Source organism: Apodemus sylvaticus, chromosome 1 (genome assembly GCF_947179515.1).
Source record: "Apodemus sylvaticus chromosome 1, mApoSyl1.1, whole genome shotgun sequence".
NCBI lineage: Eukaryota > Metazoa > Chordata > Mammalia > Rodentia > Muridae > Apodemus > Apodemus sylvaticus.
In genome coordinates this window covers 98,676,022-98,692,843 of record NC_067472.1, presented here as the reverse complement: position 1 = coordinate 98,692,843, position 16,822 = coordinate 98,676,022, and the positions used below count along the sequence as shown (strand labels likewise).

General features: G+C 39.6%; 1 protein-coding gene across 1 annotated transcript; it reads right to left on the bottom strand.

Moving 5' to 3' along the window:
* Positions 1-13,890: 13,890 nt before the first annotated feature.
* LOC127680027 (olfactory receptor 469) lies at positions 13,891-14,835 on the bottom strand. The gene has a single exon (XM_052175593.1). The coding sequence runs from the start codon at positions 14,833-14,835 to the stop codon at positions 13,891-13,893; it is 945 nt and encodes a 314-aa protein (XP_052031553.1).
* Between the last annotated feature and the right edge of the window lie 1,987 nt (positions 14,836-16,822).

The window sequence follows — 16,822 nt, the reverse complement described above, 5'->3', positions numbered from 1 at the left end:
CCAGACAAGGCAGCTCAGTTAGGTGAACTGGATCCACAGGCAGGCAGAGGAGTTAGGTTAAGGATCTGCCCTACCTCCTGCTCCAGTTGTTAGGCGATCCACATGAAGATCAAGGTGCACTTCTGCTACATATGTGTTGGAGACCTACATGTGTGTAGGTCCAGTCTATGTATACTCTCTTGTTGGTGGTTTAGTCTCTGGGAACCTCCAAGGGTCCAGGTTAGTTGACTCTGTTGGTCTTCTTGTGGAGTCCCTATATGTTCTGGGTTCCTCAATCCTTCCCTCAACTCTTCCACAAGACATTCTGAACTCTGTCTAATGTTTGGTTGTGTGTCTCTGCATCTATTTCTCTCAGCTTCGAGGTGGCATCTGTTAGAGGACAGTTATGCTAAGCTCCTTTCTGTAAACATAACAGAGTATTATTAATAGCATCATGGATTAGTTCTTACCCATGGGATGGGTCTCAATTTGGCCAGTCATTGGTTGCCCATTTCCCCAGTCTTTGCTCCATCTTTGCCCCTACACTTCTTGTATGTTGAAGGTTTTGTGGGTGGGTCCCATCCCTCCATTGGGAATCCTGCCTGGCTACAGGAGGTGGCCACTTCAGGATCCATGTCCTCTAAAAAACTTTCATATATAGCATCATCCTTAGGACCTGCCAATTGATGTGTATATCATTCTTTAAATTAAGAACATACTTTATTGTATGATCTTACTTAGGTTGTACTTAATTGTTTTTATGACAAGCTTTCTCTGTGTAACCCTGACTGCCATGGAACTCACTCTGTAGACCAGGCTGGCATCAAACTTGCAGCAATCCACTTACCTCTGCCTCCTGAGTGCTGGGATTAAAGCTATGCACCACCAATGTCCATCAGTAATTCCCAGTTTTAAACACATGTAATCTAATTGGCAATCATCTCTCTCTCTCTCTCTCTCTCTCTCTCTCTCTCCCTCTCTCTCTCATCTGTCTGTCTATCACCCATCCATCATCTATCCATCTATCAACAACTTATCATCTATCCTCTTATCTATAATCTACCTGAGAGAGATAGTAGTAATTACTGTTATCAAACTTCTATAAATACCATCCACTACTCCTTAACCTACCTAGTTGATTTAGAAAACAATAATATGTACTTACAATGTGTCAGTTTTCAACCTAAGGAGGCTAACTTTCCTTACATTTCCATTCCTTACAACAACCCAGTGAAGAGGACTTAGTTTTCATTAAAACTATGTAACCTGAGGCCCCATATAATTAAGTAGCTAGCCCATGGTGATACAGCTTAGAAGATAAGTGACTGCTATTTTAAACCAGAGGATTTGGATTCCCCAAATATCATGTTTTTCCACTTTAATTTCCACAGCAGTTGTATTATGCCAAAAATAATGAATTCTCAGTATTAGGAAGTTCCAGTGGATTGTTTGACGTAGATATGATCTCAACTTTGTTTTAGTCTCTATGCACTTAGTCTATATAATAGAACACATGGACACAGACAACTCTGCTTACTTGGAAATGAAAAGGATTGCTAGAAAGAACTTTGTAACAGAGCCACCTAGTGGTAAGATGTTCCCTAGCGGCTAAGCCTATCAGCCATCTCTCTCTCTCTCTTTCTTTTTTTGTCTATAATATAAATTTAATCATTATTAACACACACAAACAAATAATTTACTCACATTTAACAAATGAGAATTCTGACACCCACTTCTATCTAATTGTTTACCTACATCCAATCAGAGGAAACTGGACCTTTCATCATGCATCCTACATCACTGAGAAAATTGCAATAGTGATAAGAAATCTTCTACCAATGCCCTTCATTACAGTTTGCCACTCTACACCAGCATCTGAATTCAAGCCTCCAGCAGATATCTATCTGTCTACAAAGCAAAATACCCACACTCCTTTATATAACTATTTTGTCAATATGCAGACTTAATTTAACAGCTCTGAAGAAACTGTCTATACATTATCACTTTTATTCAATGATGTATAATTCTCATAGATATGCAAATATAATAGCCTTTTAAAATTTACATAATTTCTTTTGTCAGCCTCTAGCTCATGCCTTTGCTGTCTTCAAGAATCTCTTGTAGACTTGGCCTCCCGCCAGTCAGGAGAGGCTCACCTCCTTCTTGGTTTCAGACTCCAGAGAGATCGGACAGACTGAGGTACACAAACATAACCCGAGGCCAACATCGCGGGGGTCTGAGCCCGATGAGCATTGGCCTGCACCCAGGCCCTGGGCTGTTCGGGGGGCCATCGGGGTGCCAACCCAGCCAGGAGGTTTTCTTGCCCTGGCCGGTGCGCGCGCCGCCATTTTGCCTACAGGACCCAGAGAGCTCGGGAGGGCAGAGACGGCTAACAAGCATAGCCTGAGGCTAACAAAGCGGGAGTCTAGGCCCCAACAGGCCCTGGACTGACCCCAAGAACTGGGCGGCTTGGTGGGCCATCTGTGTGTCAACCCGCCCAGGGGGTTGTTAGCCCAGCAGACTCTCCCGACGCTTTCGGGGAGTGTGAGCGCATACGCCCACCATCCTGGTCACCTGGTGGACCCCGTTGACAGTCATAGCCTGAGAGGAACTTTGCTTGGACCTTGGCCTCCCAGGCTTTTGCATGGACCCAGGGCCTGGGCAGCCAGGCTAACCTTGTGTGCGCCAGCCTGGTTGGGGGATCAGCTGCCCAGCAGAGTGATCCTGCAGCGTACACCGTCTGCGCTCCCTGGGGGTGTACACGGGCTCCATCTGGTTCACAGACACAATCTGGGGCAAAGCACACTAGAGCTGCAAGGGCACCCAAGAACACATCAGCAGGCCAGCAGGGGGGAGAAGTCGGTGTGCTCCGGTGAATCCAGCAGGCCCCAGGGGGAGCCTTCTGGTGCCTGCTTTGGGATCTGAACAGCCAGGGCTACAGTGCTCGGTCTCCAGGAAGTGCGGGAGAACCAGTGTGCACCCAGAGGCAGTCTGGGAGCTCGCAGCGCGGCTTTCTCCTGCGGCCCAGAGCTTGGGTCCCAGTCCTGAGGCCTCTGGCTGGAGCCCTCAGCTCAACTCTCTCCACTTCCGGATCCAGATCAGCCTGGGTGGCAACACCCAGGTCCTCTCCAGGTCCTGCAAGAGGCAGGAGGGGCTTCTGGGTGGCCAGCTGGGAGAAGTCTGTGTGCTCCGGTGAATCCAGCGGGCACCAGTGGGAGCCTTCGGGTGTCTGCTTCGGGATCTGAACAGCCTGGGCAACAGCACCCTGTGTCCAGGCAGTGCAGGAGGTAAGCTGTGCACCAGAGGCCACCTGGGAAGGGGCAGCTTGCACTGGTGAGTCCAGCACTGACAAGACCAACTAACGCCAGTGAGAACTAGATGGCAAAAGGCAAACGCAGGAACGTCACTAACAGAAATCAAGGCAATATGGCAATATCTGAACCCAATTCTCCTCTACCAGCATGTCCTGGATACCCCATCACACCAGTAAAACAAGATTTGGATTTAAAATCACTGGTCATGATGCTGGTACAGGAACACATGAAGGACGTACTTAAAGAAATTCAGGAGAAAATGGATCAAAAGTTAGAAGCCCTTGCAAGGGAAACAAAAATCATTGAAAGAAATCCAGGAGAATACAAAAGCCAATAATGAGGAAATGCAAAAAACACTTAAAGAAATACAGGAGAACTTTGGTCAACAGGCTGAGGTCACGAAAGAGGAAACACAAAAATCTCTTAAAGAATTATAGGAAAGCACAAACAAGCAAGTGAAGGAGCTAAGCAAAACCATCCAGGATCTAAAATCAGAAGTAGAAACAACTAAGAAAACTCAAAGGGAGACAACTTTGGAGATAGAAAGCCTTGGGAAGAAATCAGGGGACAGAGATGCAAATATCAACAACAGAATACAAGAGATAGAAGAAAGAATCTCAGATGCTGAAGATTCCATAGAAACCATGGACTCAACAGTTAAAGAAAATGCAAAATGCAAAAAGCTTGTAACCCAAAATATCCAGGAAATCCAGGACAAAATGAGAAGATCAAACCTAAGGATTATAGGCATAGATGAGAGTGAAGATTTACAACTTAAAGGGCCAGCAAATATCTTCAAGAAAATTATGGAAAAAAACTTCCCTAACCTAAACAGAGAGATGCCCATGAATATACAAGAAGTCTACAGAACTCCAAACATACTGGACCAGAACAGAAATACTTCCCGTCACATAATAATCAAAACACCAAATGTTCTAAACAAAGAAAGAATATTGAAGGCAGTAAGAGAAAAAGGCCAAGTAACATATAAAGGAAGACCTATCAGAATCACAGCAGACTTTTCACCTGAGACTATGAAGGCTAGAAGGTCCTGGGCAGATCTCATGCAGACTCTAAGAGAACACAAATGCCAGCCAAAACTACTATATCCAGCAAAACTCTCAATCACCGTAGATGGAGAAACTAAGATATTTTATGACAAAACCAAGTTTACCCAATATCTATCCACAAACCCAGCCCTACAAAGGATAATAGGAGGAAAACACCAATACAAGGAGGGAAACTTCAGCCTGGAAAAAGCAAGATAGTAACCTTTCATCAAACCCAAAAGAAGTTAACCAATTAAATTTAAAAAATAACGTCAAAAATGATAGGTAGTAACAATCACTATTCCTTAATATCTCTTAACATCAATGGACTTAATGCCCCAATAAAAAGACACAGACTAACTGACTGGATACGTAAACAGGACCCTACATTTTGCTGCTTACAGGAAACACACCTCAGGGTCAAAGACAAACACTACCTTAGAGTAAAAGGCTGGAAGACAATTTTACAAGCAAATGGTCTTAGGAAACAAGCTGGAGTAGCCATTTTAATATCAGATAAAATTGACTTTCAACCCAAAGTCATCAAAAGAGACTCTGAGGGACACTTCTTGCTGGTCAAAGGAAAAATACAACAAGAAGAACTCTCAATCCTGAACATCTATGCTCCAAATGCAAGGGCACCCTCTTTCGTAAAAGAAACTTTATTGAAACTCAAAGCACACATTGCACCTAACACAATAATTGTGGGTGACTTCAACACTGCATTTTCCTCAATGGACCGATTAGGAAAACAGAAACTAAACAGGGACACAATGAAACTAATTGAAGCTTTGGACCAATTAGATTTAACAGATATATATAGAATATTCTATACTAAAGCAAAAGAATATATATACCTTTTTCTCAGCACCTCATGGTACCTTCTCCAAAATCGACCATAAGACAGACCACAAGACAGACCACAAGACAGACCTCAACAAATATAAGATTGAACTAATCCCATGCCTCCTATCAGATCACTATGGAGTAAAAATGGTCTTCAATAGCAACAAAAACAACAGAAAACCCACATACACATGGAAACTGAACAATATTCTACTCAATGATACCTTGGTCAAGGAAGAAATAAGGAAAGAAATTAAAGACTTTTTAGAACACAATGAAAATGAAGACACAACATACTCAAATCTATGGGACACAATGAAAGCAGTGCTAAGAGGAAAACTCATAGCCCTTAGTGCCTCCAAAAAGAAAATGGAGAGAGCATACATTACCAGCTTAATGACACACCTGAAAGCCCTGGAACAAAAAGAAGCTAATTCACCCAGGAGGAGTAGAAGGCAGGAAATCAATAAACTCAGGGCCGAAATCAATCAAGTAGAAACAAAGAGAACCATACAAAGAATCAACAAAACCAAGAGCTGGTTCTTTGAGAAAATCAACAAGATAGATAAACCCTTAGCCAGACTGACCAAAGGGCACAGAGAAAGTATCCAAACTTAGAAATGAAAAGGGAGATATAACAACGGAAACTGAGGAAATCCAAAAAACCATCAGATCCTACTACAAGAGCCTGTATTCAACACAACTGGAGAATCTGGAGGAAATGGACAATTTCCTTGACAGATACCAAATACCAAAATTAAATCAGGACCAACTAGACCATCTAAACAGTCCCATAATGCCTAAAGAAATAGAAGGAGTCATAGAAAGTCTTCCAACCAAAAAAAGCACAGGACCAGATGGTTTCAGTGCAGAATTCTATCAGACCTTCAAAGAAGAATTAACACCAATACTCTTCAAACTATTCCACAAAATAGAAACAGAAGGAACACTACCCAATTCCTTCTACCAAGCCATAATTACGCTGATACCAAAACCACACAAAGATCCAACAAAGAAAGAGAACTTCAGACCAATTTCCCTTATGAACATCGATGCAAAAATACTCAATAAAATTCTTGCCAACCGAATCCAAGAACACATCAAAACGATCATCTACCATGATCAAGTAGGCTTTATCCCGGGAATGCAGGGTTGGTTTAATATATGGAAATCCATCAATGCAATCCACTACATAAACAAACTCAAAGAAAAAAACCACATGGTCATTTCATTGGATGCTGAAAAAGCATTTGACAAAATTCAGCATCCTTTCAGGCTTAAAGTCTTGGAGAGAACAGGAATTCAAGGCCCATACCTAAACATAGTAAAAGCAATATACAGCAAACCGGTAGCCAGCATCAAACTAAATGGAGAGAAACTTGAAGCAATCCCACTGAAATCAGGGACCAGACATGGCTGCCCCCTTTCTCCTTATCTTTTCAATATTGTACTTGAGGTACTAGCTCGGGCAATTCGACAACATAAGGAGGTCAAAGGGATACAAATCGGAAAGGAAGAAGTCAAACTATCACTATTTGCAGACGACATGATAGTCTACCTAAGTGACCCAAAAAACTCCACTAGAGAGCTCCTACAGCTGATAAACAACTTCAGCAAAGTGGCAGGTTATAAAATCAACTCAAGCAAATCAGTGGCCTTCCTATACTCAAAGGATAAGCAGGCTGAGAAGGAAATTAGGGAAATGACCCTTTTCACAATAGCCACAAACAGTAGAAAGTATCTTGGGGTGACTCTTACCAAACATGTGAAAGATCTGTATGACAAGAACTTCAAGACTCTGAAGAAGGAAATTGATGAAGACCTCAAAAAATGGGAAAACCTCCCATGCTCATGGATCGGTAGAATCAATATAGTTAAAATGGCCATTTTGCCAAAAGCAATATACAGATTCAATGCAATACCCATCAAAATCCCAATTCAATTCTTCACAGAGTTAGAAAGAGCAATTATCAAATTCATCTGGAACAACAAAAAACCCAGGATAGCTAAAACTATACTCAGCAACAAAGGAAAAAGTCTGGGGGAATCAGTATCCCTGACCTCAAGCAAGAGTACAGAACAATAGTGTTAAAAACTGCATGGTATTGGTACAGTGACAGGCAGGAGGATCAATGGAACCCGATTGAAGATCCAGAAATGAACCCACACTCCTATGGCCACTTGATCCTCGACAAAGAGGCTGAAAACATCCAATGGAAAAAAGATAGTCTTTTCAACAAATGGTGCTGGTTCAACTGGAGGTCAGCATGCAGAAGAATGCGAATTGATCCATCCTTGTCTCCTTGTACTAAGCTCAAATCCAAATGGATCAAGGACCTCTACATAAAGCCAGACACTCTGAAGCTAATAGAAAAGAAATTGGGGAAGACCCTTGAGGACATCGGCACAGGGAGAAAGTTTCTGAACAGAACACTAATAGCATATGCTCTGAGAGCAAGAATTGACAAATGGGACCTCATAAAATTACAAAGTTTCTGTACGGCAAAGTACACCATCAAGAAGACAAATCGGCAACCAACAAATTGGGAAAAGATCTTCACCAATCCTACATCAGATAGAGGGCTAATATCCAATATATATAAAGAACTCAAGAAGTTAGACTCCAGAAAACCAAACTACCCTATTAAAAAATGGGGTACAGAGTTAAACAAAGAATTCTCACCTGAAGAACTTCGGATGGCGGAGAAGCATCTTAAAAAATGCTCAACTTCATTAGTTATTAGGGAAATGCAAATCAAAACAACCCTGAGATTTCACCTTACACCAGTTAGAATGGCTAAGATTAAAAATTCAGGAGATAGCAGGTGTTGGAGAGGGTGTGGAGAAAGAGAAACACTCCTCCACTGCTGGTGGGGTTGTAAAGTGGTACAACCACTCTGGAAATCAGTCTGGGGGTTCCTCCGAAAACTGGGCACCTCACTTCCAGAAGATCCTGCTATACCACTCCTGGGCATATACCCAGAGGATTCCCCACCATGCAATAAGGATATATGCTCTACTATGTTCATAGCAGCCCTATTTATAATTGCCAGATGCTGGAAAGAACCCAGGTATCCCTCAACAGAAGAATGGATGCAAAAAATGTGGTATATCTACACAATGGAGTACTATTCAGCCATTAGAAACAATGAATTCATGAAATTCTTAGGCAAATGGATGGAGCTAGAGAACATCATACTAAGTGAGGTAACCCAGACTCAAAAGGTGAATCATGGTATGCACTCACTAATAAGTGGATATTAACCTAGAAAACTGGAATACCCAAAACATAACCCACACATCAAATGAGGTACAAGAAGAAAGGAGGAGTGGCTCCTTGTTCTGGAAAGACTCAGTGAAGCAGTATTAGGCAAAACCAGAACGGGGAAGTGGGAAGGGGTGGGTGGGAGGACTGGGGAAGAGAAAGGGGCTTATGGGACTTTCGGGGAGTGGGGGGCTAGAAAAGGGGAAATTATTTGAAATGCAAATAAAAAATTATATCGAATACAAAAAAAAAAGAATCTCTTGTAGAAGTGTCTGCCTGCCCCTTTTATTTACTCTCTACTAGTTTTATTATTTAAGCTACTCCAGGACTTTTGAAATTTCTTATATCAAGCTGAAATATTAATTCCATGTAACCCAACTATATACTGTGTTTTCAGTATTTATCTGACTTAATGGCAGTTATTCATTTGGATATTCTACCAACTTGCCATATTTTCATGCAGTATATTTCAGAAGAGCCCACTTCCTTGATTTCTTTCTAATGCCCCTTGGCTCCTTCATAGGTTCCCATGCTCAGTCAATGATGTTCTAGTACTTTGTGCTCATGTTATGGGAAGCCTGTCTTAGGTAATCTTTCTCTTTAGTTTCAATGCTGGTAAGTACTAAATTCTGAGTTCCTCTATGTTCCTCTCTCTCACAAATTCTAGACCAAAATGCACACATAGATACTCACCATGAGTCTCAGTATCTAATAGCATCATAACTGAACATGTTCAAAGCCTTACCTTGAGCTGTCATCACTTATAATATGTATTCCCTTCTTAATTGTTGCAAACACGTATGATACTAGTATTCAACCAATATCTATTATCTAAAAGAAGTAATAAAATGAATTATTTATTGTATATTAGCTATCAAAGTCACCAGGACATAATTTTAAATCTAATAAATGTGCTTTAGATTTTGAATAAGAAAAAGAATAAAAAAATTTCAGGCCTAGCCCATTTTCCTTTATATCTAATTAAAATAATTATTAGTCTAATTTATATTAGTTTACATTAATATTATTAATATAATTTCATTCATTTACATTAACATTTATATTTATTATATCTAATACAAATAAAGATATTATAAAATAATTATGCAATATTTCCTTTCAGAGAGACATTACTGTACTGCCCACTCCCCCTAAGTTAAGCAAAATATCCCATTCCTAACACCAAGTCACTTTCTATTGTTAACTATTAAACTTCCTTGTAAGAGATTTTACTTTTGATAATCAATTTGTTTCTTTGCTTACATTCCATGCATTTCTCCTTTAAACAACCATCCTAGCATTATCATCCTGAGTGAGGTAACTCAGTCACCTGACCTGCTTGAGTTCCAGTCCTGACTTCCTGTGGTGATGAACAGCAACATGGAAGTGTAAGCTCAATAAACCCTTTCCTCCCCAACTTGCTTCTTGGTCATGATGTTTGTGTAGGAATAGAAACCCTGAGTAAGACACTATTGTTCTTCCTATAGGGTTTCAATGCCCTACAGCCCCTTCAGTCCTTCCCATAGCTCTTCCATTGTCCCCAGTCTCAGTCCAATGGTTATTGTACCTGAATCTGTGTTAGTCAGGTGCTGGCAGAACCTCTCAGGAACAGCCATGCCAGGCTCCTGTCAGCAAGCACTTCTTGGCATCAGCAAATGTCTGGGTTTGTGGTCTGTAGATGGGATGGGTCCCTAGGTGGACCAGTCTCTGTTCCATTTTCTGTCTCTGTATTTCCTTTGCACAGGAACAATTCTGGGTTAAAAATTTTGAGATGAGTGGGTGGCTCCATCCCTCTACTAGAGGTGGTTTCTACTGGTTCTATCTCCCCGTTGTTGGGTATTTCAGCTAATGTCTATCCCCTTTGGGTCCTGGGAGCCTCTTAATTCCCTGGGGTCTGAGACTTTCTAGAGGCTACCTCCAGTTCCCCATCTCCCACTACTAGTTATTTCTATTCATTTTCTTGACCCTCTGAAATAGTCTCCTCTCTCCTTCCATACCTGATCCTATCCACTTTTTATTCCGTCCCCCTCCTTTCTCCCTCCAAACTCCCCCCTTTCTCCTACATCCTCTGATTATTTTGTTCCCCCTTCTACATAGGACTGAAACATCCACACTTTGGTCTTCCTTCTTCTTAAGCACCATATGGTTTGTGGATTGTATCAAGGGTATTCTTAGCTTTTGGGCTAATATCCACTTATCAGTGAGTGTATACCATGTGTGCTCTTTGTGACTGGGTTACCTCACTCAGCCATTTCTTCTTACTGATTGTATATATCTTAAGGCGATGAGGAAGGAGACATGGGGAAAAAAGACAGATGGGGCATAAAAGAAAAAAAAGAATCAGTGGCAGTGTTACAAGGGGGAAACAGGGGTATCAGGGAGTAGAAGACATAGGACAAAAAGAATTTCAAAACAGCATTTTGTTGATAAATCTCACAATGGTATTCAGCACATTTTATAAAAAAAGCAACGACAACAACAACAACAACAACAACAACAACAAAACAAAACAAAAAAAACCAAAACCAAAACCAAAAAACCTAAAATGCTATCTTAATATGATATATTAAACATTTTCTATAATTTCAAAACCAGTACTCAAAATTTCACACTGGCATTTGTGATCCTGGTATTTTTGGTGTGTGTCTCAGTTGTAGCTTCTGTCAAATAAGGATTAGAACTCAGTGGTACCAGGGGGAGGGAAGAGGGCTTATGGGATTTTCTTGGAGGGGGGATCCAGGAAAGGGAAACTCACTTGAAATGTAAATAAAGAATATATCGATTAAAACAAAAGAAAAAAAGAGAACTCAGTGGTACCAACAGTTTCATTCACTCAGCTAACCATTAGTTTGTTAGTTATTTTCTTTCATTTGATCAGACATTCATTTAAGATAACTGGGTTTGATGATCCAAGGGAAAATTAGACATTGGGAGAAAAGGACACCGCTGTGGCTATTTACAATAAGCTTTCAGCATTCATGGGTGAAAACCAAACCCTAACTATATATTTACCAGTGGACTAAAATCACAAATACACAGTGTCCTGCAGGTATATGGTGATGATCTTAGATTTTGAGATGCAGTAAGGCTCTTTAGAAGTGGTTTACAAAGTATGGACTGTTATATGCAACATAAAGTAGATGCTACACCAGAGAAGGGAAAAGAGTTATTGCAAGTAGGGTTTATGTGAGAGTCTTGAGGCAGTAGAGTATGGGCATGCTCAAAATTTTCAAAAGAGAGAAAATACCATGAGGGAGAAAGAAGGAGAGCAGAGGCCACATCTAAGGTCTTCAAAAGATTTTATTTTTATTTTAAGAATCTTATTAATAAGGTAACAGGTTTTCATACATATTTCATGTTGATTGTTTCTTTGTCCTCTTATATCTTGCCTCCCACTTCCTTTCATATCATTTAGGCCATGATACTTTTTTTCAAGTTTGTTCTTCTCCATTCCACTTCCTTAAAGCTTCATTTTCCCCAAGTCTCATGGGCCTTTTTCTAGTTAGAGGCTAGAATCTTTTGAAGTTTTGATGAAGAAAATAATTTATTTGGATTTATGGCTATGGTGGTTATATATAGCATGACTTGGAAGATGGAGAGATAGGAAAAATTCACTAGTTATTGTATTCATTAAGCTTCTTCCAGAACAATAGGTTATGTATATATGTACAACATACATTGATATATGCATTTATACACTTATATACATATTTACTATATGTTCATATATTCATTACAATATTTAAATATTTGTTACAAATTTTATATATGTGATTTTATTTTAATTATATATACAAAGGTGTTATATATCTATATATTCACAATTATATGTGCATATATATATGTGTATAAGATAATAGAGAGATTAAGGCATTTTTCTCATGCATGTACAAAGTCTGTAAAGTAGGTGAGCAGCTTGAAAACACTGATAAGAGTTGATATTGTAGTCTAGAGGTCTAGAGTTCCAAAACCTTTCCCTTTTCAGAGAACCTTAGGCTTTTCTCTTAAGGCCTTTAACTGATTAGACAAGGGAAATAAATATTAGAAATTTGCTTTTGAAGACTGTCAGTCTAAATGTAAAGAATGTCTTACAAATAGTATCAAAGGTATATTTGGACTAGTGTCTGAGCAAGCACCTGGGTACCACAGCCTTGTCAAGTTGATGGCTAAAGTTTATCACCCCATCGGAACTATTAATAAGTCGACTGTGAAAGAGGTTGGCTGAAGCAGAAGCACTGACAATGAATACAGAGAGAGGTAAGAAAAATCTTGGTCTCCAAGCATGCAAAATTTCATAACCCAATGAAGGAGTGCAGAGAAGGAAGGTAAATCATTCTCATGCCTCTGGATCCATTAAACGATTGCATCATAGACTCCCATGCTAGAGAAGGCCAAGCTGGAAGTCAAAGGAAGGAGGGGGAATGATTCTGAAGTGGTGGTCATCAGTGAATTCAGCTAAGATAAGATTTTCAGGAGGACCTGGGAATATGGCTTGGTGATACAAAGCCCAGGTACCAGTGCCAGCCATTGGGCTTCATTCTCAGAACCACAAAGGAAAATCAAAGATTTTCAGGAGAGCAGGTTAATCAGGGAGATTTCATACTTTTTTTTCCATGAGAACCCTGATTCTTTTCCCAATACAGAAACCAGGGACCCAGATTAGGATGTTATGAATCTCACAATACCTATTTCCAGTAGTTAATAATACTCCAGATTAAAAACAAAACAAAATAAACAAAAAACCCCAAATCAAACCCAGAAACAAAGTCCAGGATTTAGGCAAAACACTCATAAAATAAAGCTAAAAACAACTCCAGGATTTTACTTGTCATTTTCTCTCAGAAATGTATCCTCAGAAACAACTACTTTTACTTTGCATGTTGCAGGAAAAGTGATTGTTGAAAACACAGACATTCCTAATCATTTGCATGTTCTATAATTGTAATTTATAGCAGATGACTACTTTTGAAAACAAATGACTGCAAATAGAAATAATTTTCAGGAAATTACTTTTTACAAAAATAATTATCTTATTAATTATGAGTTTATTTAAATACATTTAGTATAACTTACTATGAAAATATGATTTATTACTTAATATTTGAGCATCTACCCTCTGTAGTTGCTAAAAAGCTGCCAGGTAGCTGGGCGGTGGTGGTGCTCGCCTGTAATCCCAGCACTCTGGGAGGCAGAGGCAGGCGGATTTCTGAGTTTGAGGCCAGCCTGGTCTACAGAGTGAGCTCCAGGACAGCCAGGGCTATACAGAGAAACCCTGTCTTGAAAAAAAAAAAAACAAAACCAAAAAAAAAAAAGCTGCCAGGTAGCTTATTATATATCAGAACATATACTTCAGCCACAGGCATTTAGCTTCTTTTTGTTATTGTGTCTGTCTGTAGGATGTTATTTATACCAAATCCTACAGGATAACAGACATCACTTAAGAGAATAATTTCCTAGTAAGTTGTCTCTTCAGAGCACCCTTAATCTCATTGTTCCTGAGGCTGTAGATGAGGGGGTTCAACATGGGGATCACCACCATGTAGAACACAGATACCACCTTGTTCTGGTCTGTGGAGTAGCTAGATTTTGGCATTGCATAGATGAATGTGATGGTCCCATAGAACAGAGTGACTGCAGTGAGGTGGGAGGTGCAGGTGGAGAAGGCCTTCTGTCGACCCTCGGTGGAGCGCATCTTCAGGATGGTGATGAGGATGTAGGTATAGGAAATGGCTATGACAAATACTGTGACTACAATGACAAAGGCAGAACAAAATGAGGCAGGTACTATGGGGACATCGCCACCTGAACAGGAGAGCTCTACCAAAGGAGCCAAATCACAGAAAAAGTGATTGACTCTATTTGGTCCGCAGAAGGTAAGAGGAAAGAAGGAAAGAAGAAAGGAGGAAGCATTAAGAAACCCACCAATGTAAGATCCTACAATCAACTGGATACAGACTTGTGTGGACATTTTGGTGGAATAAAGCAGTGGGCTGCAGATTGCTATAAAACGATCATAAGCCATGGTGGCCAGAAGGAAACATTCAACTGTCCCAAAGAAAGCACCTGAGCCAAGCTGGATGGTACACCCAAGGTAGGAGATTGTGCCTTTTTCCACCAGGAAGTTGACAAGCATATTGGGTGTGACAGAAGATGAGTATCCTATGTCAACAGAAGCCAAGTGGCTGAGAAAGAAGTACATGGGGTGATGGAGCTGGGAAGAGACTCTGATGAGAAGGATGGTGCTGAGGTTCCCTGTCACAGTCACCAGGTAGATGCACAGGATGATGGTGAAGAGGATGACTTTAAGGACTGGGTCATCTGTTAAACCCAATAAAATGAACTCTGTCACTGTAGTGTGGTTCCCATCCTCCAGGAAAGCCATGAGTTGTAGGTGCTGATAGATTAAGGCTGTGATGGAGACAGTACAGAAAGAGATTTATAAATATTTAGCACCATTCATTAACTCATATCTGGATACTATTATATATTTTATATACACATATAATATATTATATACAATATTTAATTGTATATAATGTATATAATACATATATAATGTATATATAATATTGTGTATAATTGTATATAGTTAAATGTTATTAAATATGCCCAAAGGGCCTTAAAGATAAGGGTTTTAAAGGGAATCAAAGTGATTACAACATCTAAATATAGGGTTATGTGGTAAAGATTAGAAGAAGCAGTAACATTTCCTGAATGCTTACTAAATTTTTAGACCAGAAGTTGTTTCATATATAGAGATATTTTAATTTCCAGGAGATAATATTACACACTTTTATTTCTTCTATTTTGTAGGCAAGGAAACTGAGTTTGAAAATGTTAAATTACTTACATCAGTTTATACAGGAAGCAGATTGGGATATCAGATTCAGGCAGTCACAACTCATTTCATTCATTTTGGAATTGTATTGCAAATGAAATCATTATTCCAGTCAAGTAAACTATGGCCACAAAGATGCTGAGTAAACAGGAACAGCTGGTTGACTCTTCAGCCTTCTGACTCACCGGCAAGGTGCCTCCTGCATTGTCTAGCTCACACGTCTATCGGTTAAAGGAGAACATGTTTTAGAACAAAATTTAAACTGAAAAGTCAGATACCTTTCATAGAACAAGAGAACCTAGAAAGGAACTTAAAGTTATAAAAATAGTCACTACTTAAAATTTTAAAAATATTTTAATACTTTCAATGTAGCCATTGCTTTCTGAAGTCATTTGAAATATCATATGACTAATATTTTCAAGTGTAACTTGAAACAGCATCAAATACCTTCCTACTGCAAAATATTTTTACTTGATGTATGCTGGAATTAAATTTGTGTTCTGACATGGTATGCAGATGACAAAACTTCCAGCCTATAAAGTTAAAAGTGTTGCTGGAGAGATGGCTATCAGTGGTTCAGAATCCTGCTGTTTTTGCCCAGGACCTAGGCTCAGCACTGCCTGTACCTCCAGTTACAGGGGTTCAAGGTACTCACTTTGGCCTCCTTGGACACCAGGCACTTACATTGTCACAATACGTGCACACCCAAATATACACAAAAAATAAAAACATACTTAGGCTCACTCACCTATAAAGCAGGTTGAATCTTATCCCTGCCACACCCTCTTTTCCTCCCTGCCACAATTTGTCTTTATTTCTGTTTTTTTTTTTTTTTTTTTTTGGCTAAAGTGTCTTTTGTCTGAGATGCTGGAGCATTTATACAATCAATAAATGAAGCAAATTGTTCTAAAAGAAACTTATTATTAGGGGATCCTATGACTATTCATCTGGTCTCTGCAAATTCCAAGTGTTTAAAATCTGTTTCAGTCTTGTGGCAGAGTGCTAGAGTAACATGGTCATAGACCGTGTAGTTTCTGGACTTAGAGACAGTAAACTTGTCATGCTGGTTTGTTCATGCAAACGCTACAACGAAAATTTAGTTTACCACAGCTGGAGCTAATTTTTTAACCAAACTTCTTGTTATGTCTGTACTATTGCTAAAGGGTGGCTTTTAGATGCAGATACTATACTATTTGAAGAAATAGTCCTCTTCAGTGGTCAATGGAAATAAACAATGTTCATTTAGAAAAGCTCAAATCTTATCTGTTGGAATAAAATAATCCATTTATCTTACAGTTATTATTATTGCAGGGACGCCACACCATCTTTTATAAAGATTGACCAAGGCTAGGTCTCTGAAGATGTCAGAAATTCAAAAGTGAATTAGAATCCAACAGGGAACAGGATCACAGCCTCAAGTGAATATTGAGTAGTTCAATTCATATCAACACACCAAATTTTCAAGGATTCTGTGCACCCTAAAATATCTATTTTGAAGTAAGCAATGGTGTATTTTTTATTTAATGATTAC

Coding starts and splice junctions, on each gene's coding strand:
- LOC127680027 (XM_052175593.1), bottom strand. CDS start 14,835: ATGGCTTTCCTGGAGGATGGGAACCACACTACAGTGACAGAGTTCATT.